Source organism: Ochotona curzoniae, unplaced genomic scaffold, assembly GCF_017591425.1.
Source record: "Ochotona curzoniae isolate NIBS_2020 unplaced genomic scaffold, NIBS_Ocur_1.0 contig_43, whole genome shotgun sequence".
NCBI classification, from domain to species: Eukaryota; Metazoa; Chordata; class Mammalia; order Lagomorpha; family Ochotonidae; genus Ochotona; species Ochotona curzoniae.
Window position 1 is genome coordinate 11,847,731 of NW_024466218.1, and position 23,924 is coordinate 11,871,654.

The 23,924-nt window shown below is 45.6% G+C and overlaps 1 protein-coding gene across 5 annotated transcripts in view; it reads left to right on the forward strand.

Annotated features, from left to right (window-relative positions):
• FHOD3 (formin homology 2 domain containing 3) overlaps positions 1-23,924 on the forward strand; it is a 431,569-nt gene that overhangs the window by 268,404 nt on the left and 139,241 nt on the right. For all 5 annotated transcript variants that reach the window (XM_040984913.1, XM_040984917.1, XM_040984914.1 and 2 more), the window contains exons 7-10: positions 1,695-1,806; positions 8,550-8,644; positions 12,744-12,887; positions 18,302-18,540. In XM_040984913.1, coding sequence (XP_040840847.1) covers positions 1,695-1,806; positions 8,550-8,644; positions 12,744-12,887; positions 18,302-18,540 — 590 coding nt within the window. The remainder of the gene's footprint in view (positions 1-1,694; positions 1,807-8,549; positions 8,645-12,743; positions 12,888-18,301; positions 18,541-23,924) is intronic.

Below are 23,924 nucleotides of genomic sequence, written 5' to 3' on the forward strand. Positions count from 1 at the left end.
TAGAAGGCTGGAAACCCGTGGAAGAATTTGGTTTTGTGTGTGGTGGGGATGTGATTGTAAGAACCAAAGCCCAAAAGTGCTGCTTGCCTGTAAGTGCTGCTTGGCTTTGCTGACAGCTGGGGTGGGATGGTGGCTGCGACCTGGAATGGCTGAAAGGTTTCAGCCACAGTGGACTACAGGTGTCTAATCGCATTGGGGAGCAATCTTAGAAGTGAGGGGGCTACCCTAGGTTGGGGTCATGGTCAGGTCTGGAGGGCAGCATTGAACATTTGGTATTCCATGAGCTTTCTTACTCAAAGACTGGATTCTGTGCCTGGACATTGCTCAGGTTGGAGGCTGGGATTTTGCTTCTGGAAAGAGTCGCTTGTTGTGTCATGTGCCACTGCCCTGAGCACAGAGAGGGACCTGTGGGATCCACAAGCAGGGAGTCTGCCGGTGACCTGACAACAGTGACCCCAGTATGGTCCTCAGAGTCCTGGCAGCCTGGGCCAGGGAGTCAGCAGCAGCAGGTGAGGTAGGCAAAGGAACAAAGGGCTGCAGCAGGACATTGGAGAGGTTGACCACTGGGCCCTGGAGGGAAGAAACAGAGCCAAGAGGAAGCCAGCTGTTTGGCTGGGAGTGTCATAAGGGAGATGTTGCATGATACGGAACATGGCCTGCTGCCTGTGGCCTGTACAACAGTCTTCTCTAGGGGCTCCCCAGAATAGAGTCCATTTGAATTTGTCCCTGTGGGAGGCCCTGGGAATACAGAGAAAATGATGGACCACGCCTTGTTCCTGGAGGCCCAAGAGTGGCCCACAGGTGTCAATTGGAGTGACCCAGTCTATGATATGACCATGTCAATCAATGAATGCACTTTTCCAAGCCCTTGCTGTGTCAGGTACAATTCCAGGCACTGCAGACAAAGCATAGACACAAGTCAAATCCCCTGTCTGCTTGAGAGAGGTGCCTGCTGTGGGCAAAGGGCACTGAACAACAGTGTGTGGCCCACCACACTGCAACAAGGATTCAAACTCATCTCCCCTCAGCAGGTTGTTCTTGGAAGGAGACTGAGGAAGGAGGTTGTGGACCAAGGCTATTGCAGCTCCAGGAGGGAGGTTTGGGGTTTTTCTATGTGAGTGACCTGTGACCTCCCCAGGGCTGTGTGGTGAGGGCAAGTTCTTCCTATGTGAAGGAAGGGTCAGGGTGACCCTAAGACCCCAGGTGACTTCTCTTCTGGGCTGTAAGAACAGACACTTGGTTCAGGCTCCTGCTTACCCCAGATGGCTTGTTCTGTCTGAGCTTGGCAGGTCATTGAACCTGTTACACCTGCTTCTCCAGTGGAAACATAGGAGTTAACTGTGCCTGCCTCCCAGTCTCGTAGTTGGGATAAACCGAAGTAATGAATTTGGCAAATATGACCTCATTGTAGGAAGACTGCCAAGAATGGCTTCAAACTCGGTTCTGTTTCCTGCTAAAGTTGCATGATCCTGGGTTGGCAACTCACTGCCTCGGTTCCCCTCACCTGCACACTGGGGATAAGACCTACAGCTGCTTTCTGCAGGGAGGGTCTAAGGAAGGAATCAAAAAGTAGTGGGGAAGAATGTGAGGCTTTAGCAAGCACAGGTGCAGCCGTGCTGGCAGCATGAGGCTTGCAGGTGTTCGAGGTTGTGTCTGCTGTCCTGTGACACTTTATGCTCTCATCTTCTGCCCAGTTCCGCCTGGTGGTGAAGACAGCCCTGAAGCTGCTGCTCGTTTTTGTGGAATACTCCGAGTCCAATGCACCTCTTCTGGTCCAAGCCGTCTCAGTGGTAGACACCAAACGAGGTAAGTAGCTCTGCCCCTTTCGTCCAGGTGGAACTACAGGGTGTAAGGAGGTGCCCAGACTTGAAGTAGAATGAAGAACCAACAAAATTCCTCATGTTTGTGTGTCCTACTACAAGAAGCGATTTTTAGGATAATCAGTATAAGATGGTTAACGCTGGGGCTGGAGTGTGAATGGTAATGGACAAGCCCTTATGGACTCCCCCAGGATGGGCCAGAGGCCCAGCTTGTCTTTATTTTCTACTTGACTGCTGCCTCGAGCCCATCCCTTCTTGTAAATACTCTGTCTTGCCAGGGTCAACGTTACTCCTTGCTGTCCTTTACACGCCATTCTTTCTGGCCCCAGGTGTTGTTCATCTTTCTGCTTATCCCTGCCACCTGACTCAGAACTTCATCGCCCATCCCAATTCTCTTACTTGGTGTCCCTTGCCACCCTAAAGAGTCTCTGGAAGATTCTTCTGAAACACAAATCTGGTCACTGCCTTTCACATCTCAAACTTGCCAAGGACTCTTCGGAGCCTGCAGCACAAAGTCCTTCTCTGTCCAGGCTCTGTGCACCTGCCAATTCCGTCTTCCTTCTGATCTATTCCAGTTTAGCTTGGTAATTTCAGAGCAGGCAGGTAGCCATAAGTACCTGATGAAGAATAAGCTTAGCTCTGGATTGGTGTGGAACATGCTATGGTCTTTACAGTGAAACCTGAAGCTAAAATGGTGGGCAGGTGTATGGGTGAGTGGGATGGGATGGGAGGGCTTTCTTGTTGCTTTTCTTTTTATCTGTTGCTTTTTCTCTCCAGTAAGACCCAAGGATTACTTGAGGCTGAGCTCCCTAATGTGATGTTACTGTTGGATTTTTTTAATATATATTTTATTAGATTGGCTCAGCCCCTGAAATAATCTATGCAAATATTTCCATTTCTGAAGACTCCCAAGTGTGAAAACTTCTGATTCTAAGTGTTTTGGATAAGGGACACTCAATTTATATCACCATTCTTAAAAGGGCTCCCACAAGAACCAAAAATTTGCAGCTTTTGCTTTCTCCTGTGGTTTTGAACAGTGATATTACTGTAGAAAATTAGGAAACTTTGAAAAGTCGGGATAAACATGCTGGTGTATTTCCTTAGTTATCTGTGTGTGCGCGCACGCGGGCACACACATACTTAGGTGTACATCTGCTGAGATACAACTCTAAGGCAGAAACCTAAATGGTGCTTTCTGATTCAAACCACTTGTGCCTCTGACTAGCATAGCTCGGAGACACCTTTCTAGTGCTTAGTTCAAACATGGAAGATAGTAGCTTACTGGTTACTTTGAGAATTCTAGTTTAGGTTAATGAAAGTCATCCAGGAGCATAAACTGTAGCTTTCTTCCCTTTCCCATGAACCAACAGGCAGACATCAACACCAGGCGTGGTTGATTACAGCCAGAGTTGGTGGGTGGGGTGCGGGATATGTGAGGAAGATCAACCTATGGTGGGGGGTGGGGAATATTTGGAAGGTGAATCCCAGAGAGGGGCACCTTTTTGTGGCTGCCATATTGCCAACTTGTGCGTGTTAGGAAGGCTTGTGGCCAAGAGCAACTGGTGCCGCCAGCTAAAAATCCTTTCCAAGGCCTCAGCTGACTCAGAATCTAAGTGTAACTTTTCCAGCGTCAATTAGGTTTGAGACTAAAGGTGGGTGTTTGGATAACAGTGAAGCAGCTCCATTCATGCTTCCTTGAAGGATCCATACTCCATTCTGTAGCTCTGTGGTATACATTTGGAAAACTAATGAAATCTGGATAGCAGGTAACCGAGAGCCTTGAAGGAAGGAGCAGCCTTATTGTGACTTGGAGTCCTCCTCTGGCTTAGCTGAGTCACGAGTCCAAACTTGCCTTCCTTGAACTATCACTGTTTGCAAAGTGGCAGAGGGAATGATCCCAGGGTCCTGGACCCCACATCAAAGATGACATCCAAGGTCCAGAGACTCTCCAAAACAAGTCTTGGGCCATCTTTTCCCAGTTAGTAAAATTAAAACAACTAAATGCACTGTTGTCTTAGTTTTGTGGCTTTTGACTATAAGTGTTAAGAAACCTCTGGCAGCTGCTGTCTCTGCTACTGAGTGCTCCCAGCTGAGAGGAAAGAAAGGTAAAACACTGATGGAAGCACTCAGAAATAGCTCATCATGTGTGGTTCCATGGCGTGCTTCTCTGTGGCACATGTGGTCTTGGCAGATGTTGTAAAGTATGCATATAACATCCTCTATTTTCACTGTTAGTCAGATTGTTTCAGAATTCTGGGATGGCACTGAACTTACAAAGAGGTCATGGTGTTCTGTGGGGAATATTGTGACTCCTGGGTATATTTCCAGCAAGCTGATTTAGGAGCAGCTCAGCTGTTCTTAGCTGGGTGAGAGCAGCCACAGCTGCCCCAGGTAACTGAGGGTAACTGCTTGCCTAGTTGTGCATGAGCTTATAAGTAAGCCTTAAATCTTACTCCTCGTGCTGGTTTTAGACTTACTCTGTGATGTGGGACGACAATTGTATTTTTTGGGTAAAGATTTGTTTTACTTAAAAGTCGATTACACGGAGGGAGGGAGGGAGGGAGAGAGGGAGGAGAGAGAGAGAGAGGAGAGAGAGAGAGAGGAGAGAGAGAGAGAGGAGAGAGAGGGAGAAAGAGAGAAAGAGAGCAAGTGCGAGCTAGCTTGATTTTCCATCTACTGGTTCACTCTTCAAATGACCTCAATGGTCAGAGCTGGGCTGTTCCAAAGCTAGGAGCTTCTTTACTGTCTCCCACATGGGGGCAGAGGTCCAGGGACTTGAGCCATCCTCTGTTGCCTTATCAAGCCTCTAGCACAGAGTTGAACTAGAAGTGGAGTGACTGGGTTTTGAACTAGTTTCTTTATGGGATGCTGGTTCTCTATTATGCCACTGTGCCAGCATATTATGCCACTAACATATTATGCCATTAACATATTATGCCACTGTGCCTCTTTTTTCAACTGAGAAGATTCCTTTGGAAGCTGAAAACCATCAGACTGAAGGAAGCAGCAGATACAGCTAGCATACTCCATGTCCTCCAGATGACCTTATTTACCACCTTAAGTGAATAGTTGACCCAGAACTGATTGCTCTGTGAGCAGCACCTGTGCAGCACATGGGTTAGCCCAGGGATCCATTCTGCAGGGTGGCTAGTGGCTTCTCTGGCTAAGAGTAGGCTTGGCAGGAAGAGAGCGAGCCAGGACCATTCATGGGAGCCCTTAGGAGAGCTGCTGTGGACATTTGGCTGCATTAGAGACTTTCTCTGAAGTTGTCCTGAGGTCATTCAACAGGCAGCTGGTGGAGAGCTCTCTTCAGCCTAGGCAGGGGGACCTGCCCTCTGACTGACAGAATGAACCTGTCCCACAGAAGCTACAGCGAGTGATCAGACAGGGTAATTCATTTTACAAATTAGGTCATAGGGTCTGTCACTGAACTGTAATGTGTAAAGCCGCTGCCTGGACATCAGTTTGGATTCTGGCTGCTTCAGTCAGTGCAGCTCTCTACTAATGTGCCTGAAAAACTAGTGGAGTATGACCCGAGTCCATGGGTCCCTGCACCCATGTGGGAGACCCAGAGAAAGTTCCAGACTCCTGGCTTATAACTGGCTCAGCTCTGTCCATTGTGGTCATCTGGGAGTGAGCCAATGAATGGCAAATCTCTCTGCCTCTCCCTCCATCCCTTTTCCTCCCTTTTGCTGTAACTCTGCCTCTCAAAGAAATAAATAAAATTTTCTAAACATTTTATTCATAAATCTCAAGTGCCACTAATTTGATTCGTCACATATTTCTTTTAAAAAGTATTTATTGTAAATGCAGAATGGCAGTGGGAGAAACACGCAGAGATAAACATCTGCTGGTGCATGCCCCAAATGGCCACAACAGCTGGTGCTGGGTCAGGCAAAAGCCAGGATCTTGGAACTTCATTTTGGCCAACCACATCAGTAGCAGGCATCCAAGTATTTGGACCAGCTTCTGTTCTCCCAGGTGCATCAGCAGGGCGCTAGATCAGAACAGAGCAGCCAGGACCTGAGTTTGTGTTCCTGTGTGAGATGCTGGCATCACAGATGGCAGCTCAACGGGCTGTGTCACAATGCTGGCACCTTAGCACAGCTTTTGAGGAAGTTCCATTTTTTATTTGAATGTCAGGTGATGAGGTATGACATAGTTCTTAAACATATATATCACACATGATTAACACGAAGCAAATTCAGCCGTCCTTCCAAGTGATCCCATTTCTGACTCCTGTTCAAGCATGTATTGTTCTGTGAAGAACATGCAAAACATGATTCTGATTGCAGGCTGCCAAGACTCCAGCTCTGCTCCTCCTGTCATTTATGACTGAGGACTCTGGGTCAAATGTGTTTGTCCTAGTACAGAAAGACATGGACTGCACTACATAAACTTCTAAGTGTTATACCTGCTCATATACCCAGTGTGGTGGAAAGTTTCTTCTTTTCCTTTTGGTTTAGTGTAAAGTACTAGGAAGGCTGTAAGGGAGTGGGAAATATGAGACAATTGATTTTGTGTATTTTGTTATAGATTTGGAGGGAGGCATCAGCTATGCAACGACCAGAAAAACATTGTTACAGAAACTTACAAAGCAATGGGGTGGGGAGGGAGTAGAGTTGGGAAGGAGACAGATGCAATGATTAAATGAGGTGCCATGTTCTGATGTGCCCCATTAGTGTTAAGGTAAACAGGCAAGGGCTTTACCCAGTGACACCGTTGGTACTGCCACCCCAATATATAGGTGTCCCCTGGGTCCCTTTTCTACTGAGGGCTTCAGTTTCTTTTCCCTATTGTATGAAGGTGGAGTCATATGGTTTATGGTTTTAATATAGGATGCCCTAATTCCCAGTGTGAACTCAATCTCATTCTCTCTCCTTCTCTCTCTCTCTGCTCCCATCTCCATCCTCCTGCTTTCTCCTTTTCCTATTCTTTATTCCCAACCCTTCCCTTACTCCCTGTCCCTCGAAGCATCTGGCAAAGCAGAGAAGAATGGCAGGGAAGAATGAACTAGACTGCTGTATGAGAGTGCTTAAGAAAGCCCAGGGAATACAAAATTTGAACAGAAGTGTCTGAAATCCACACAATAATTTCTCACTGCACACCTTTCCCTTGACCTTTATGAAGTGACCTTGTAGTTCTGAGCACAAAAGTGCCCAGTGCTGAGCCTTCCCCCAGGGCCACCCTGATCCCTGCCAGAGCCCTTGGTGTTGAGCCCAGCTTTCCATTTCATTCATCCTTGCAGTATATAAATATTTGCCAGTTTCCTGACTTAACATCCTTAATGGCAATGGGAGAATCAGAGACCACAGCTGAAGGACACATTTTTCAATCAAGTTAAGCCAGTGTTTGTGTGTATGTTACAAAGGATCAAATGGTGCCCACATGTGTGTACATCTGCTTCCCCCAACACTGGGCTGCCTGCCTCTGCTACTTGGCCTTTCTTTGCCCAGAACATGTTGGGCTACTTTGAGTCCAATGTAAGCAACCAAGAAACAGCTTGGGGACCCACTGGTATTACTGGAAATTGTTAACTTCAATGCTTTCTTTCCTTTAACCATTTGTGGGTAACTCAGTAGAATACATATTTTGAGTTGATGTTTGGTAATGTGTGTGAATGCCAAAGGTGCCCCATTATAAGCACCAGCAGAAACACCCAGAGCTCTTGAAGGGCCAAAGGTTTGTGGCCACATGGATTTGCTTGGGATGAGAATGACTGTCTTGCTGGTGTTTGAAGAACAATGATAGTATCTTTTGAAGCAGTTTGATAAAAATAAGCAAGAAGATGACCTGTGGGGAACAGGGTGCTAAAGGTGCTCCTGGAATTGGGAAGGGCCGTCGCAAGATGGCAGCCCGGCCCAGGGCCAGGAGGCAGAATGGTCTCACCAGCAGGTAAACAGGAAGTCACAGGGATAGGCTAATGCCCTTGCTGTGATTACTGGCCTATCACGTAGCACCAGGTGGACCCATGGGGAGAAGTGATTGGTGGGAAACGATATAAAAGTAGCTGGTAAAAGCTCAACAGGGACAGAATGGAGGGACGACTAAGACAGAACGGACTGACGGATGACCACGATGACGACAGGAAAGACGGGACGGGGAGAAGGACGGGTGGGAAGAAGGGTGGTGGTGAGAGGGCTGGAAAAGAGGTATACAGACAGAAGCAGTAAAAGCAGTATGGAGAGACAGGGACAGGAACAGAGAAATGCAGCATAAAGTACGGGAAGAACAGGAAGGAGGGTGGCGGAGAGAGGGCTGGAGAAGCGGGGAGGAAAGCTAAAACCGATGGAGAGAAAAGGGTTTAAACCCGGCCACTGTTGGCAGTGAGGGGTCTGGTTGTGGCTCCAGCTTTTCCCAGACCCTCGAGAGTGTACCTCATCTTTTTTAGTGTCATTGCTGGGTGGCAACAATGACAGTCTTACCAGGCAAAGGGGTGTGCCTTTGTGTTGAGTTTTAGAAAAGGAACCTAGCCAACTGCTCAGTTCTGATGGACTGGGCTCCCAAGGACTCCCAAACCTGGAGCATGCCTTGTTGTGTTACCTTTCAGGGAGTACTCCTGAGGAGACACATGCTCAAGTCTACCCAAAGATAAGATCACGTTTGGGGACTCGAGACTGAAAGTCACTGCCCGTACTGAGTGGGTGGTTAATCCTTGAAAACCCATGATGTGAGTGGAATAAGGAGTTTGAATTGCTGTTTACAAATATGTGTTTACTTTACTCACAGGTGTCAAACCCTGGACAAATGTCATGGAAATCCTGGAGGAGAAAGATGGAGTAGACACAGAGCTGCTGGTTTATGCAATGACTTTAGTGAACAAGGTTGGTTTATGTCTGTTAGGGGATGATTTTGGTCACCCTGAAGGTTGCATTTCAGCATTAACCATGAGTGCTTGTGTATGTTGGAAAATAGAATCCTTCTAGGTGTAATCCAGTTAAGATACATGAGGTCATTGGAGAGGAAGCTCTAAGTATCAATTTAGAAGAGAAAAAGGAGCCCATGTTGCTGGTACAGCATGTTGAGCCTCTACATGAGATGATGGCATTTCACATTGGAGTGCCAGTTCAAATCCTGGCTGCTCCACTTCTGATCCAGTTACCTACAATACGCCTGGAAAGGCAGTTAATGATGTCCCAAGTGCTTGGGCCCCTGACAACCATGTGGGACACCTTGGATGGGCTTTCAGGCTGCTGGCTTTGTCCTGCACAAGCCTTGGCTTTATGGTATTTGGGGAGAGAAATAGAAGATGGGAGATCTCTCTTTTCTGTTTATCCTTCAATGTTACTCTGCCTTTCACATAAATAAATAAATATTTCAGAGACAGTGAGATAGAAGAAGGCACACACTGAGGAAGATGATGTGAACCGTGGAGATGGAGGCTGGAATGAGCTGTCTATGGAACACCAAGGATTAGCAGCAGCTGCTAGTGCAAGGCAAGGAAGGATCTTCCTGTAGAGCCTTCAGACAGAGAAGGACACTGCTAACACCTTCCCAAACTGTGGGAGGATACATTTGTTGCTTTGAGCCACTTGATACATGGTACTAAGTTACAGCAGCTGCAGGCAACTAGCAGACTGTGGAAATGTAAAATTTCTCTCCAAGAGCAACGCTGTGTGGATTGCCATCATGGTGGCTGGAACCACAGCTGCAGTGTGCATCTCTGTGGGAGGAATCCCTTACATCACCCAAGGGCTATGCATACACACAGGTGCACATCGTGGCTGGTGCCTGGGAGTGTCTACATGCTGTCATGCTTGGTTTTCTCCAGTGAAACCCCCAGAAAGGTGTGAGTTTCATGTCCACTTGTACCTATCAAGACATCATCTTGGAAAACACTCTTTTAAAGATACAAATGAGCAAATTGTACTCTAAGTAAGTAAATGAGTTCCCAAGTCAGTGGAGTGAGGAGCATTCTGACTGCTAGTCTGGGATAAGACCCATTTTTAGGGGAAGGGTCCTCTTTTCCTTCTCTAGTGGTGACCCTTCTCCCATTCCATCATGTCCCTCTGGTCACAACCTTGTATGGCAATGGCCATTCCCAATGCCTGTTCCCATGCATGTGGCTCTGTGGCAATGGATCCTGTACTGACCCAGGACAGACTTCATCCTGGAACTAGAGTTGCCTCCTTCAGATTGCTGAGTCTAAAAGCACAGGCCCCACATCAGCCACCCTTCCTTGTATTCCCTAGGATGCTGGGCATGAACTGAAGGGACCAACTGCAATGATCGTGATGGCAAAAATGGAAGCACATTTGTAGCAGTGGTCTTGATAGAAAGTTTCCCCTACTAGGTGGTAAAATGTGTGTGCTGTAAGGATGGATGCAGTGGGATCTGGTTTAGTTTGGTAGACAGATGGCTGGAGCAGAGACATCTTGGAGCAGATTCTCATGCACACAACTTGGCTGCAGTCAATGCCACATAGGGCAGGCAGCATTCACCCATGACATCAGAGGTGCTGCTAAATCAGAATAAACAAAATTTCCCTTGGACCGCATGCGTAGTAATTTCTACAGAGAGGTGGGCATTTTGAAGCTACAGATTAAGTAAGCCACTGTTTGGGTCATGCACATCTCTTGTTGGAGTGCTAATCTGAATCCTGGATACTTTATTTTATTTAAAAGGCTGAGTTAAGAGAAAGGGAGACGACCCCACAGAGAGAGGGAGGGAGGGAGAGAGAGAGGGAGAGAGAAAGAGTGGGAGAGAGAAAGAGAGATCTTCCATCTGTGTTTTTCTCCCCAAATGGCTGCATAGTTGCAGTTAGGCCAGATTAAAGCTAGGAGCGTCAAATAGTTGCACCATCTTCCAATGCTTTTTCAGGAACATTAACAGGGAGTTGGATAGTAAGTCAAGCAGATCAGGATTCGAGCCAGAGTCCATATAGTATGCCAGTGTTGCAGGCAGTGACAATACAACTGCCACAACCCTGGCTCCCAACACTTCACTTCTGATACAGATTTGTGTTAATATGCACCATGGGAGGTAGAAGATGGTGGATTAAGTTCTTGATTCCCTGCCACCCATTTGTGAGACCTGGATGGAGTTGTAAGTTCATGGTTGCAGCCTGGCCTAGGTACACCTGTTGTGAACACTTGCAGGATAAAGCAGCAAACGGAGAACATCTTTGTCTGTAGAATTCCCTCTCACTCTGTCTTCCCCCAACTGTGCCTTCAAATATATATGAATAAATCTTAAAAATATATACATTCCAGGTAAATTCAAGATTCCAAAGTAACAAATCAAACTGTAGGAAAAATATGGAAATAGATGAAGATGAATGGGTTGCTGGTCGGTAAAATCTGATTTAAGAATAGAATCAGTGGGAAAGAATCCAAAAAGAAAATATTTAAATGTTTCACTACATAAAAGTATAAAATGAAAACCACAAATTACAGCTAAAAGTGACAAACTATAAAATTGTTTGCAAAAAAAGGGCAGGAGAGTGATATAATAGAGCATCGAGTGATATATCCTAAATATACTAAGAACTCAGAAATATAAAAGGCACGAAACCAACTAAGAATGAAAGAAATAGGTAATAAAACAGGACATTTTCCCCAGGTCACAATGCCAATGATTGCTCCTTAGTGAAATACCATTTGTGGATCAGCACCCAACCCTGGTATTAAATGGGCATCATTTTCAGAAGGATGGCATTAAGAATTCCTGTATTTTCAAGTTGCTTTGTGAATTTATTTTACTATTTAAAGTAGTTTTTCTATTGGTTTTATAAGGTCAACTTTATTTCATGTCTATTGCAAGTTGCTGGGTTCCAAGGAATTTAGCAAGACTTGAATCCTCACACTGGCAGGTGTTACAAGTCAGAAGGAGGCATGGGCACTATGACCAGACACTGGCAAGGACCTAGCACATGTCACCCTTGACTGGGCCTCTGGTGGCATTGCATGTCCAAGAATGTCTCGTTACCCATACTCTTTTGTCTGCTCCCTCTCTTCCATCTTAGTTCTGGCCCAACAACAGAAATGCTGGAAGGTTTTGGAGGATGTAGCTCCCCTCGCTGCTATATGTCTTCTCCAGGTGACTTGCAGCTCTGAGGAGGGGGCTGGTCTGATGTAATAGAAAGGAAAGCCAGCTTTCTCTTTCTTAGGTTATCATGTCCTCTGCTAGCTGCTTTGAAATTGCCCTTGTTTTTCCAAATATATCTGTAGGAGGAAGCCCTACTGAGTCTCAACAAAAGTGAATCATTGGGTGGTTATTACTCTGACTATTGGTATACTGATCATCATAGTTATTTCTGATCATGAAGTTTTAGTTTTCTGTTGCATTGATACATCATCACAAATTGAACAAAAGTAGCATTAAACAGCCCTTATTTGTTGTCTCTCAGTTTCCATTAGGGCAGAAGTCAGGTGCAGGTGAGCTGGGTTTTCCACTTGGTCTCACCAGCCTGCAGTCATGATGTCAGCTGGGGTTGTGGTCCCATGTGAGACTTGGGCATCCACTTCCAAGTTGACGTGGTTGTTGGCAGAATTCATTTCCTTACAGCTGTAAGTTTATGATGCTTGCTGCTTTTCTGAGGCCAACAGGACAATTTCCCATCTTCGAGTTTAGGGAAGACCTTACCCCTACTTCCCCATTTGAAGGGTTCATTCGGTGGGATCATTTTCTCTTTGATCAACTAATAGGGAGGAGACGTGACTTACACCTGCAGAATTCCTTCTCTTTTGCCCTCCAACAGAACATGGATTACAGGAGGGTCATCTGACCCAACAGTGAGACCCTCTTAGGAGGGTATTGAATAGCTCATGTACAAGGGGGGTGGGTGTGAGAATCTTGAGATTTATTCTGCCTACCACACTGAAGAGGTGGCACTGTCCTGTATTGTATGGCCACTGGCTACCTTGTGAAAATACCTGGAGACAATGTCCTCAGATTCTGTATCTGGTTGTTCTCCTTTCCCAGACGCTATCAGGATTGCCGGACCAAGACACCTTCTACGATGTGGTGGACTGCCTGGAGGAGCTGGGCATTGCGGCCGTGTCCCAGAGGCACTTGAACAAGAAAGGGACTGACTTGGACTTGGTGGAGCAATTTAACATCTATGAGGTAACAGAATGTGCCTTTCTGAGATGTTCACAGCTGAGACAATGCTCTAGCCTGGGGTCCTGAGGGTGGTGCTGGAACTTCTGTACCACCCAGAACTTTCCAGAAATGCAAGTTCTCTGGTCCCAGCTGTCTATGCTATAACAAGCTTTCCAGTGCTTCTACTGTGCACCTGTCTTGGGTGCAGGGTCACTTTTTCACTGTCCTACTTCAAAGACCTTGAGTTCTCCCAGCAGTACCATGGTTTATGGTGAGAGGGGAAACCAGAGAACTTTAGATAGTCAATTACAACCACTGTAGCCTGCACTTACTGCGAACTGGAAATGCAGGGCCATTTGTGAATAAAGCCAGAAAAAATAATGCATTATGTACAAAGTGACTTTTTGCTTTCTTCTGTGGCCTCTCTCATCTTGTTATAGAGGTTTTATCTGTTGTTTATTTAATGTGGAAAGAAAGACAAATTAGAAAATTAGAATTATTGCCATGACTTTACTGTTGGTCTTTATTTTTGGAAGTATCAGTTTAAAATGCAAATATAGGAGTGCTGAACTTACATGTAGGATCAAGAAAATGACTGAGTTCCTATTTTGTAGCTTCCACAGGCGTATGTATCTTATCAGCAAGCAGAAACACTGTACAAAACAGACTCAGGTGTTATTTCCCTTAACATGTGTACACTCTTATTCTTAACATGCACGTTGTATGTACAACTTTCTGATGAGTAAGCAAGAGCTAGAAGGGAAAGGAAGTATGGCTTGACCTTTTTGTTTTTATGTTATTGTCAGCTTTACAAAAGTGGTAGGCTTACGTGGCTGAGAAAGGGTGTACCGGGTTCATAGTGGCATGAGGTAAATGGGTGACCATGTACCATAAGAACTAATTGTGATGGTTCAGAGAAGTGTAGAAACAAGGTGTGGGGGTCTCTGAATCTCACATAGCCACCTGAAGGTGCATGTGGAATGCAACCAGCCCTAAGTCAACCCTTTATCTTCCTTCATCATTAAAACTCACCCAAATCTTGCTCAATCTTTCCACCTTAAGAATCAGAACAGTCTCAGAAGTTACAGGCTTGCAACTGTCCTGACCTCCCTATCTCTTGTGTTCCTACCTCTAGAACCTGAAGAGCTGTAAACTGTGTTTTCCTCTGCATTCTCCTTGCCATTCCCCTAACTCTGATTCTTACTGCCTTTTGCGCTGGACTCGGGCAATATATATGCATCCATTTGTTTGTCCACTAGTTTGTTCATTCAGTAAAACCTAATTGTGCCACTCCTGTGTGCTGGGCACTGCCCTGTGCTTCAGGAATAGCTGTGACTAGGACAGACAAGACCACTGGACTGAGGGCGTATGCATTCTAAGGGGATGCAGGCAGTGACCAAGAGCAGGTGGGAGGCCTGGCTGAGAGGATGAAGGAGGGAGGAATACTGCAGGAGGTGCCCAATGTGGTAGCCCTGAGGGCTGACAGGGGGCTGGGCTGGAGCCTGGGAAATCAATTTGGGCAGAGCCTGGAGATGTTGGTCTCCTGTGGGTGCTGCCTCCCAGGAGTTACTCCTATGTTCACTGCTCCTCCTGAGTTCCCTCCAGAGCCTGTCCTCCTGGGAGTCACTGCTGACTTTGGAAACAAAAGCAAGGGAATGAATGAATGAATGATCGGTACCCAGACTGGCAAGGTGAAGCCAGAATTGCTTAAGTTGGTCCAGTTGCCAACTAAAATGTCAGCCATGCTGAGCTCCTCCTTCTCCATAAATATGAGATGCAGGTCCTTTGGTGGTGGTAGTGGTGGGAAGCTTCCTTTATTTCCTATTCTTTGCCTGGAATGTTCCTTCTTCCCATTCCAGAGATGGCAGACTCCTCTCCTCTTTGTCCTTGGATGTCATCTCCTCCATGAAGCCTCCTGGACAATGTGGAAGGGGCTTCTGCTACATATCATCCATACACTGTTCATAACCACTGAAAAAGTACTTTGTCTGCAGCCACCCCTCTATCCTAACAGTCCTTGACACCCTGCCTGTTTATGTCCCTTTGACTTCAGGGCACAGGTCTGGTGCATCGAACCCCAGGCCCCGGTAGAACAGTGGCTCAGAGAAGTCAAGTCAGTGTTTGCATAAATCTCTTCATGAATCACGCACTATATGCAAGTGTTTGGTGCTGAGTTGAAGGGAGGGTGTGATTTCTTCCAAAGCAGCTACCTTCAGGGGAGAATGTATGGAATAATAAGAACTCAAGGGGACAGCTAAATACGTTTGATCACAGGCAGTCAGGGTTTTTATTTCTTTAAAGTTAATGCATTTAAAAAAAATATTTGCTGTCCCTAGACAAGCCGACTTCACTGTGTAGAAGCAATAAGAAAACCTGCGAGCAGAGCCAATACTTTCTCACCAAAGACCGCACATCTGAAGTGAGTGCAGATAGCTTGGGTAGACTCCCAGGCCTCTTCCCAGTAGTGGAGGATGTCTGGTGGCCATATGTCATGGGCTTCCAGGAGAAGGATCAATTTCATGTTATTTAATTCCACTTCAGAAGGGTGATCTGATCCATGTTTAATTAAATTCATTTGAATTTTGATGCTCTCAGATGATTTTTTAAATACATTAAGTTGGACAAAATTTAAAAAAAAAACCTTCTGTGAGATTATGTGTTCTGACGTTCAGTTCTGAGAATGTGGTCCCTGTAAGGGGAAAGACATCCGAAGGCTGAAGGCTTCAGAGGAAAGGTATTGCAGTAATTTTTAGGAGTAATTGATTGATAGGTCTAATCTCTTAAGAACCTGCCATGTCATAGAGGATTGAAAGTATTGATCAATTTTTCCTAAGAAATACCCCTTGAACAGTCACTGCTCAGGATCCTATGGGTCAAACATTGAGGTCTGGTTCAGTGGGACGGTGAATTTTCAAGAGGCCGCAGTGATCTGGCAGCTTGAATGATCTAGATGGTCTATGGCTTCATTCACCTTGTCTGGAGTTGGGTGTTGGCAGGCCCTGTGTCTTCAGCAGGGTAGCCCACACTTCAACTGATAGCAGGCTTACAGAAAGGAGAGTCCTAACAGTTTTTATCAAGTTTCATTATATTTACTGATGTGCCATTGGCCAGAGCAAGTCCCATGACCAAGCCAGCACCCCACATGTGAAAGGATAGTGAAAGGAGCAAACAGAGGAGTGCTTCTATAGAGGCTGATGCTACTGCAGGTCACCACAACCTGTCATCATCACAGTTCCTTAGTGAAGTGGTGTTGGCTCTGACACAGATTTTACCTGAATGCTGAATCTGGTTATGTAGGTATGAACTCAAAATGTGTGGGATTTGGAAAGGATTGGCTAAGTGCTGTGGAGTCAGGAGTAGTATGCCAAATAAACTCAAAGAAATGTTTCTAGTTTTTACCTCCAACAAGAATATTCAGATAACTAGCTATGGCATTGCTACTAATAAATTATTTCAAGTGGACAAGGAGAGAGCTGTTGTGTTAGACTCTTTTTAAAAAATGATTTATTTATTTTGATTGAAAAGGCAGATTTACAGAGAGAAGGAGAGACAGGGAGAAAGATCTTCCATCTACTGATTAATTGCCCAAGTGGATGCCATAGCCAGAGCTGAGCTGAGCTGAAGCTGGGAGCCAGGAGTCAGGAGCTTATTCCGGGTCTCCCATATGGGTGCAGGGTCCTAAGGCATTGGACCATTCTCCACTGCCTTCTCAGATCGTAAGCAGGGAACTGAATTGGAAGTGGAGCAGTTGGGGGTGTGAACCAGCACCCATATGATGCTGGTGCTTGAAAGTGGAGGATTAGCCAGTTGAGCTGAAGTGCCACAGTGTGTATATATATGTATATATGTACATAAAGTTTGGTGTATGGATACATCTGTATGTATGTGCATATATGCACACACGTAGTAAGTGGGCAAGAAACTTCTTGTATTCAGTGCAACAGTCTTCATAATGTCCAAGATGTGGAAAAATCTAAATGTTCAGTGATAGATGTATGGACAAATGCATGTCATGAAATGTTTGGCTTTCAAAAAAAAAAAGGAAATGTTGACATCTGTGACAGCGTAGGTGACCACTGACCATGGAAGATGTGCTACAATTATGCTAAGTCAGATTGGCCAAAGAAGAACAAATAGAGCAGGATTCTGCTTGAAGCATCTTAAGATAGTCACTCCCAGAGAGTAGAGTGATGGCCAGGAGGCAGGGTAGGGAAGAGGAGTGAGAGGGCTGGTCATCCATAAACAGAAAGTTCTAGTTGAAAAATATAAGTAACTTCTTGAGATCCTTCTAATCATCAGAGCTGAAGGACTTTGATGAAGGAGCCAGCAATAAATCAACCACTATTTGGAGAGATCAGAGTTTCTTCAAGACAAGCTAAATCTACTTTTCTGTTTCCATAGAGTACACTCGGGGTGCTTGCAGTGATTTCGGGTGGACCCAAGGATCACTGGAAATTTTATTGGCTGTCAGTCTTGTGTTGTCGATTTATTCTCTAGATTTGTATATATATGCCCCCCCAACAGCTGTCATGCTTTTTAATGCTATTCAATGGCATTGTTTTTCAAAATTTCACATGCAGGTTAGGTCTTACTGTGATTTTCTTTCTGTCTGGCTTATTTCCCATAACATAATGTCACCCAGGCCCATCCAGGCAGATCTCATTCTGTTTTAGGGCTGAGTAATATTCTAGTATATATTCTTCTAGGTACTACAGTTTTTTTCATTCATTTGTGCCTCATTGGATGTTTGTTTCTCTGCATTGATTTTAAGGGGGGAAAATACTTATTTTTAATAGGTATATTTTTCTCTAGAGGGAGCTCTGTTCTCTGTCCTTGTGACTTACACAGGTAGGCTTTCTGGTGTAATGGTCTCTTGCATCCCATCCCAAGACCAGACACTGAGAGTGGCTCCCAGCAACAGCAGGCACCATGACTCTGAAATCCAGCAGCACCTGCTAGTGGCACGAGCCTCCCAGGAGGACCTTCATTGGGTCTCATTCCTGCTCACCTGGATCTTGTAGATGTCTCCTATTATGTGCTCCACTAAGCAAGGCCTGTTTTGGGAAAGCAAGGTCAGGCAGTAGTGCCCACCATGTTCAGGAGGGACTTCATCTCCTGGCCCAGGAAAGAGTGGGAGTGGCCTGGAAGAGATTAAACCTAGGGCAATGAAGAGGCCAGTGTCCAGGGTAAGTTAGACGCTGCTTAATTACAGATATTTCTTGGCATTCCTCAAGATAGCACTTGTCCTTTTTACATCCTTTTGGTTGGCAGTGAGGGGACAGTATCTTTACCTTTCACATGCCATGGGCTGTGGGGTCACTGCAGTAAATCCAGGGCCCACAGCATAAGAAGAAAAATGCTCCATAGGGTGAAATGAGAGTTTAAAATGCAAAGTTGCTGCTGAAGCTTACTCTGCACTGCTACACTCTGCTTTTCAGGTGGCGCTCAGGCACGAGGATGATGATGAGGTGGCTGAGCCACCCCCTAGTGGGTGCCGGGACCGGAGGCGAGCCAGCGTGTGTTCTGGTGGCAGTGGTGAGCAGCCAGGCCTTGACCGCAGAAGGAGTCGCAGACATTCGATTCAGAACATCAAGAGTCCGCTCTCAGCTCCCACAAGCCCCTGCTCCCAGTCAGCTCCTGGCTTCAAACCCAGCCAAGTGCGAGAGCTCCGTGAAAAGTAAGCATTGGACTGGCAATGAGGGTGACACACAGATGCTGCTTAAAACAGGGGGAGTGAGGCCAACTCTGCAGATGCCAATTACCAACCCTGACCCTACTCCCTTCTGTGGTCTCTTCCCCTACTCTCCGCATACACCAAGACCCCCCAGTCCTAAAGAGTCTCCCTGCAAGGTTGTCCCTGGCATTGAACACACACTTTGTAATTCCCAACAACTCTTCTTCTGCAACCTGCATTTCTAAATTATTGAATATCTGTTCACAAAAGCTGAATGTTATCACATGGAAAAGAATCTTCAACAGAAGGCTTTGGTCTTGAACTGAGTGGAATGATAAAACATTCTAGAAATGGGAAATTTTAAGGAATTTGAAATAGCAGTGATTGTAGGGGAGTATATCAAGGTAGATTTTAGTTAGAGTAAACTTGTATGAATGTTAAGACTATGCCTTCTATAATTAACCCAAATCTCAATATGCAGTCGCCTACTAAAGGCAACAGTCTTATTGAGTGTCTGATGATGAATTAGGACTATGCAAAGCCATAACAGTGTCTGTTACATCTGGGCTGGGAGAAAGAATGAAAAAAAGTAGACAGGAAAGACTTAGGTTGAGAATTCCATGAGTTTTATATATTCAAAACATAGAGTTCGACAAAAATTTGTGAGAACTCAGAGTTAGTCTGTAAATCAGAGCTACACATAGGGGTGGAGGCCACGCTGGGCCTGGGGCCAACCATAGTATCTCAGATTACTGCTGTGAATACATTGGGATGATCTGCTTGTGGACCAATCCAGGCCAGGCTTATCTAGAGGGCCTCACTGATGGGTTCATTTTCTGTCACTGGTAGACTGAAGCAGGGTTCCCATAATTGGGTTGTAGCATTCTCTCCTGACATAGAAGTGTTTCTGAGGGCCAGGTTGAGGCAATTAGCACTAATGGTGAAAATAAGTGGATGGCCTTATAAAACAAAGCAATGAGGAGGTGTCCATCTTCTCCCTCTCTGGGGGAATACCATTATCAAGGAGTGCCAGTGACTAGTGTGATCCCTGGAGCGTACATCAGGCCATGCCGCTGGGTGCCTGCTCTCCTGGAAACAGCAGGAAGATACTGTCTGCAGGTGCTGTGCAGCCACAGGATGTGTTGTCATCCTTCTCTCTCTCATAGCCCCATCCATGGGTTTTTCTGTTTCTGATAGTCTGTGCTTAATGGCCTCTGTTGTCACAAAAGGAAGATGTGGACTTCTGAACAGGCTTGGAAATGAGGACACTGACCATGAATGATGCATTTTGTGACCTAGAATCTTTTTTTTTTATTATTTTTTAAATTTTTGACAATCTTGACGTAATTAGGGTAAAAAGGTTCAAGCACTACAGGAAGATGGGCAAGACAATCAGTTCCGTATTGTTTTCTTAATATATCTGATGTAAAACGAGATTTTAAGGGAGAAGCCCCACCCAGTCTTCCACCCACCCCAGTTCCCAGATGTGGGGCATGCTTCGAGGGTCTTGCTCAAGTGGTTTTGATAGTTCAACAGTTCTGAATTGCTGCCACTCTCACCGCTCCAAGCGTGATGCAGTCGTTGGAGAATCCACTGATTGACATAGTCCATCATAGAGTCTCCGTTTGCCCAGTATTTTCATTGCTAACATATAGTTGAGGTGGTTGATTGACTTGTTCTGTCCTCTGTCATTTGATGGTTAGGGTTCTGAGTCTGGAAGCTCGATTGGGGGAATCCCCAAAGAAACTTTGAGGTGTTCCCAGACCAGATTCTTGTATGTACTAGCAAGAATCAGGCCTAGCACAGTCCATTGCCCCGATCAGCTGGTGGTTGCAATTGCTAGGTTGGTTCTATTTCCATCCCTGTCTTCTACTGGAACCAATGGGTGTTTGCAGTCCAGCCTGGTTCTGCCCAGCAGAACCAGCCCTCGCATAAACCAGTGGGAGCTACAGCCCAGCCGGAGCGACTCACAATAACCTCAACCAGGCCCACCCCCTACCCTGGTTTACCAGTATGTGTGGCAGACTAGTCCAGTCTGTCCCACATCCCCTTCTGCTCCCATTTATGTCAATGGGTATTAAAACCTTGTTCCATCTAACCAGCACAACTATCCAGTCTTCTTGGATGTTGTTGGGTGTCTCTGTCTAGCCACCCCAGCCCCTGTCCTAGTTTTCATGCCTTGCTGTGGGGGGTGGTAGCCCAAGAGGGAGGGGCCCATTATTTCCCTCCCAGGCCACTCCCAGATTCTGCACTCTCCAGGTAGTTCTGTGGTTTAACTTGACAGAACTAGGCCCCCCCCCATGCCAGCTTCTGCCAGCTGATGCTATGGCTAAGCCCCAACAACCCTCACCCACTCTAATTGTAGATTGTACCAGTAGGAATAATCAGCCCAGCCTGGTTTTTCCCTGATCTGGTCCACATGAGGTGCACAGGTATTGTAGCCCTGCCTAGTCTGGTCTACCCCCATCCCAGCTCACGCTCTCCGGTGGGAGTAGCTGTTCAGCACGGAAACCACCCCTTATTCCCCTGCCAGTTCTGCCCGCTCCCTTTCTGGTTCTCACGTGTGTTGGTTGGGCGCTGCGGTCAAATCTGGCACAGGCAACCTCACCTTGGCATTCCATGTTGTGTACTGCTTTTGTTGTGACCGAACCTGGCTCGACCCACACTCTGTTCTGGCGTTCGGATTGTGACCTAGAATCTTAATCTTAGCCACTGTCACCTGAAATTGCCTCCTTATTATTGATCCTAATGAATTAATAGCTTAAAAATTGAGTGTGAAGAGCATTTTGGAAAACATACACATTGGGTTGAAAAGTCTTATATGTAAACCAAAAAAGAAGCTGAGGATAAATTACCTTGTATGTTTACTCCTAGTCTGTTCTTGTCTTTTTACTCATTACAAAGGTCCCTACATCATGAGTTCAAGTGATGTTGCCTTGTGTGACAGCTTGGCCAAGACGACAGCAGTGGAGGGGACTCCTCTGGGAATGGTTCTGATGGCTCAGTGGTATCTGAAACAGGTGGCAAGAGTTGCTGTCCTGGAAGCTTTTTCATCCATTCCAAATGCAACAAAGATCTTCTTTTACAAAAATTACCACTTGAGCATTCTTTTAGTAGCATTTGAGAAAAATGCACTTTGTACTTTATAAGCATAGATAATAATGTTTTACAAACTGCTGATGATGAAGTGACTTCATCCATGAAACCTGTTGGAGGGATTTGTCTATAGCCCTAAAGGCACTATATGGTTTTGGCCAAAGCGGGAGTGAAATTGAGGAAAAGGGTGCTGAGAAGCAAAACAAAGTACATGTGTGGCTTGACCATATGCTTAACATCTGTGTCTCAGTAGAGTCTCTTGAAATCAAGAAGCTTACTGTGTCCTGTCCCTTGCAGACCTGGAAAGACAGAGAAATGTACCTGACTGACCTGGGGTAGGGATGCATCACCTAGACAAATGTGCTGGCTGTCATTGCTGTGGCTTGCAGCAACAAGTCTGTGGTGATGTATGTGAGTCATTTGAGGCTGGATTTTAAACCTCTGTGACCCATGTGATGCCAACACTTTTGAAAAAAGGCAGAATGTGTTAGAGGTCAGAAAAACATTGCTATGCCTCTAAACAGTTCCGGTTCTCTCCACTTGGATGATCCTTTTTTGTGTTGTTGAACTGAATTCTCACAATGATTTTCTGTAGAGTCTGGGCAGTGTGTGTGTCATTATCCTCGTGATGTGAGTGAGAAAACACCTGGCAGATGTCTTGTATGAAACTGAGGAGTAGGGGGCTGTGCCAGGGTTCAGCCCAAGTCTTTGCCTTTGACTCTCAGTGTCTATGATGAAAAAACCACCACGTAACCAGTTGTTTCTAAACAGATTCATTGAGTGACTCACATTTCTGACTTTTGAAGAGAGAACTGAATGTACATACCTTTGAGATGAATATGGAAACTCAAAGGGAGTTGAAAAAGAAGAAAACCTCAGTATGTGCTAGGCCTTGTGCTCTCCTGCTAAAAAGGACTAACTCAACTGCTCACAGGTTGGCTGACGCTGGCCTGTCCTGAAACAGCTTGACACGGAGCATTTGCCATTTGAGGATTGGGTTTCATGGTCATTGATCACCTAAAAGCAACTGTCCTACACTGAGCCATAATACATCTTGTTGTGAAAATGATTGTGTATAGATTTCATAGGAAAGAAGAAATATTTTGGTATTTTCACTTATAACTGTGACGGTATCTGATTTGAACTCTGGTCATGCCAAAATACTTCAGACTGTTCATGGACAAATGGAAATTAAAAGAGAAGTTTATTTTGGCACAAACTGATGTGTAATTTCTTCTTGAACTTTAAATTTTATTTATTTGAAAGAGCAACAGGGGAAGGGAGAGACAGAAGAAAAAGAGAAAGAAATCTTTGATCCACTGGTGCACTCCTTTAGATAATTGCAATGGCTGGGCTGAGCTAGACTAGAATCAGGAGTTCTAGCCTGGTACCTCCACATGGGTGGCAAGATCCCAAGCACGTGCTATCATTTGCTGCTTTTCCCAGGTTTGTTAGCAGAAAGCTGGATCAGAAGTGGAGCAGCTGGCATGATCCAGGCTTCTGAAATGGGAATGGCAGCATTACAAGCTTCAGCCTAACCTGTTCACCACAATGCTGGCTGCTTTTGTGGACCTTCTGGGGGCCCCATGTATCTGAAAATTTTAGCACTGCAGAGTTCTTCATGCAAGTGTTTCTGCTGTTTGTTTCTGATGGCTGGGTTGCTCCTCTAGGCTTTGGCTCTGTCTTGGCTGAGGACAGTATTCCATTCTTGAGATACTCTGCTTGTTAGGGAAGTCTCTGGCCTCCCCTTACCCTCCCCACCACTGTGCTTCCTTGTTCATCTGGCTGCTTCCCTGTCAACACAGGGGGCCTCTCCTGTCAATAGTCTTTCTGACATTGAGTGCTGAGTGGGATGTAATCCACCACCTTGAAATTTCATCATGTTGACTTTCACACAACATACCAATGCGGAGAGATCATTTGGAACTTCATTCAGTCACTTCTGTTAGCAGTAGTGCCATCCAGCTTTCAGGCGTGTGTCTGTTTTAATGTACATGGAACAGTGACCTGGCCGGTAGTGGGTGATGACAATGGTGGGGATTGTAAGGTACAGTCTGATGCCATGTGTCTCAGAAGTAGGAGTCAGAAGCTTTCAGAGTGAGGAGTCTAAAAGCAAATAAGCTAAGCTTTGCAGGTCACTCTGTTGTGATGCTTGGGCTGAATCCTCCCATCCTAGCCCACAAGTGGCTGTCAGCAACAGGTAACTGAGCAAACCTGGTTGCTCTCCAGCTCGGCTTTATTTATGCATACTGAGATTTGAATTTTATGTGTCAAGAAATACACATTTTATT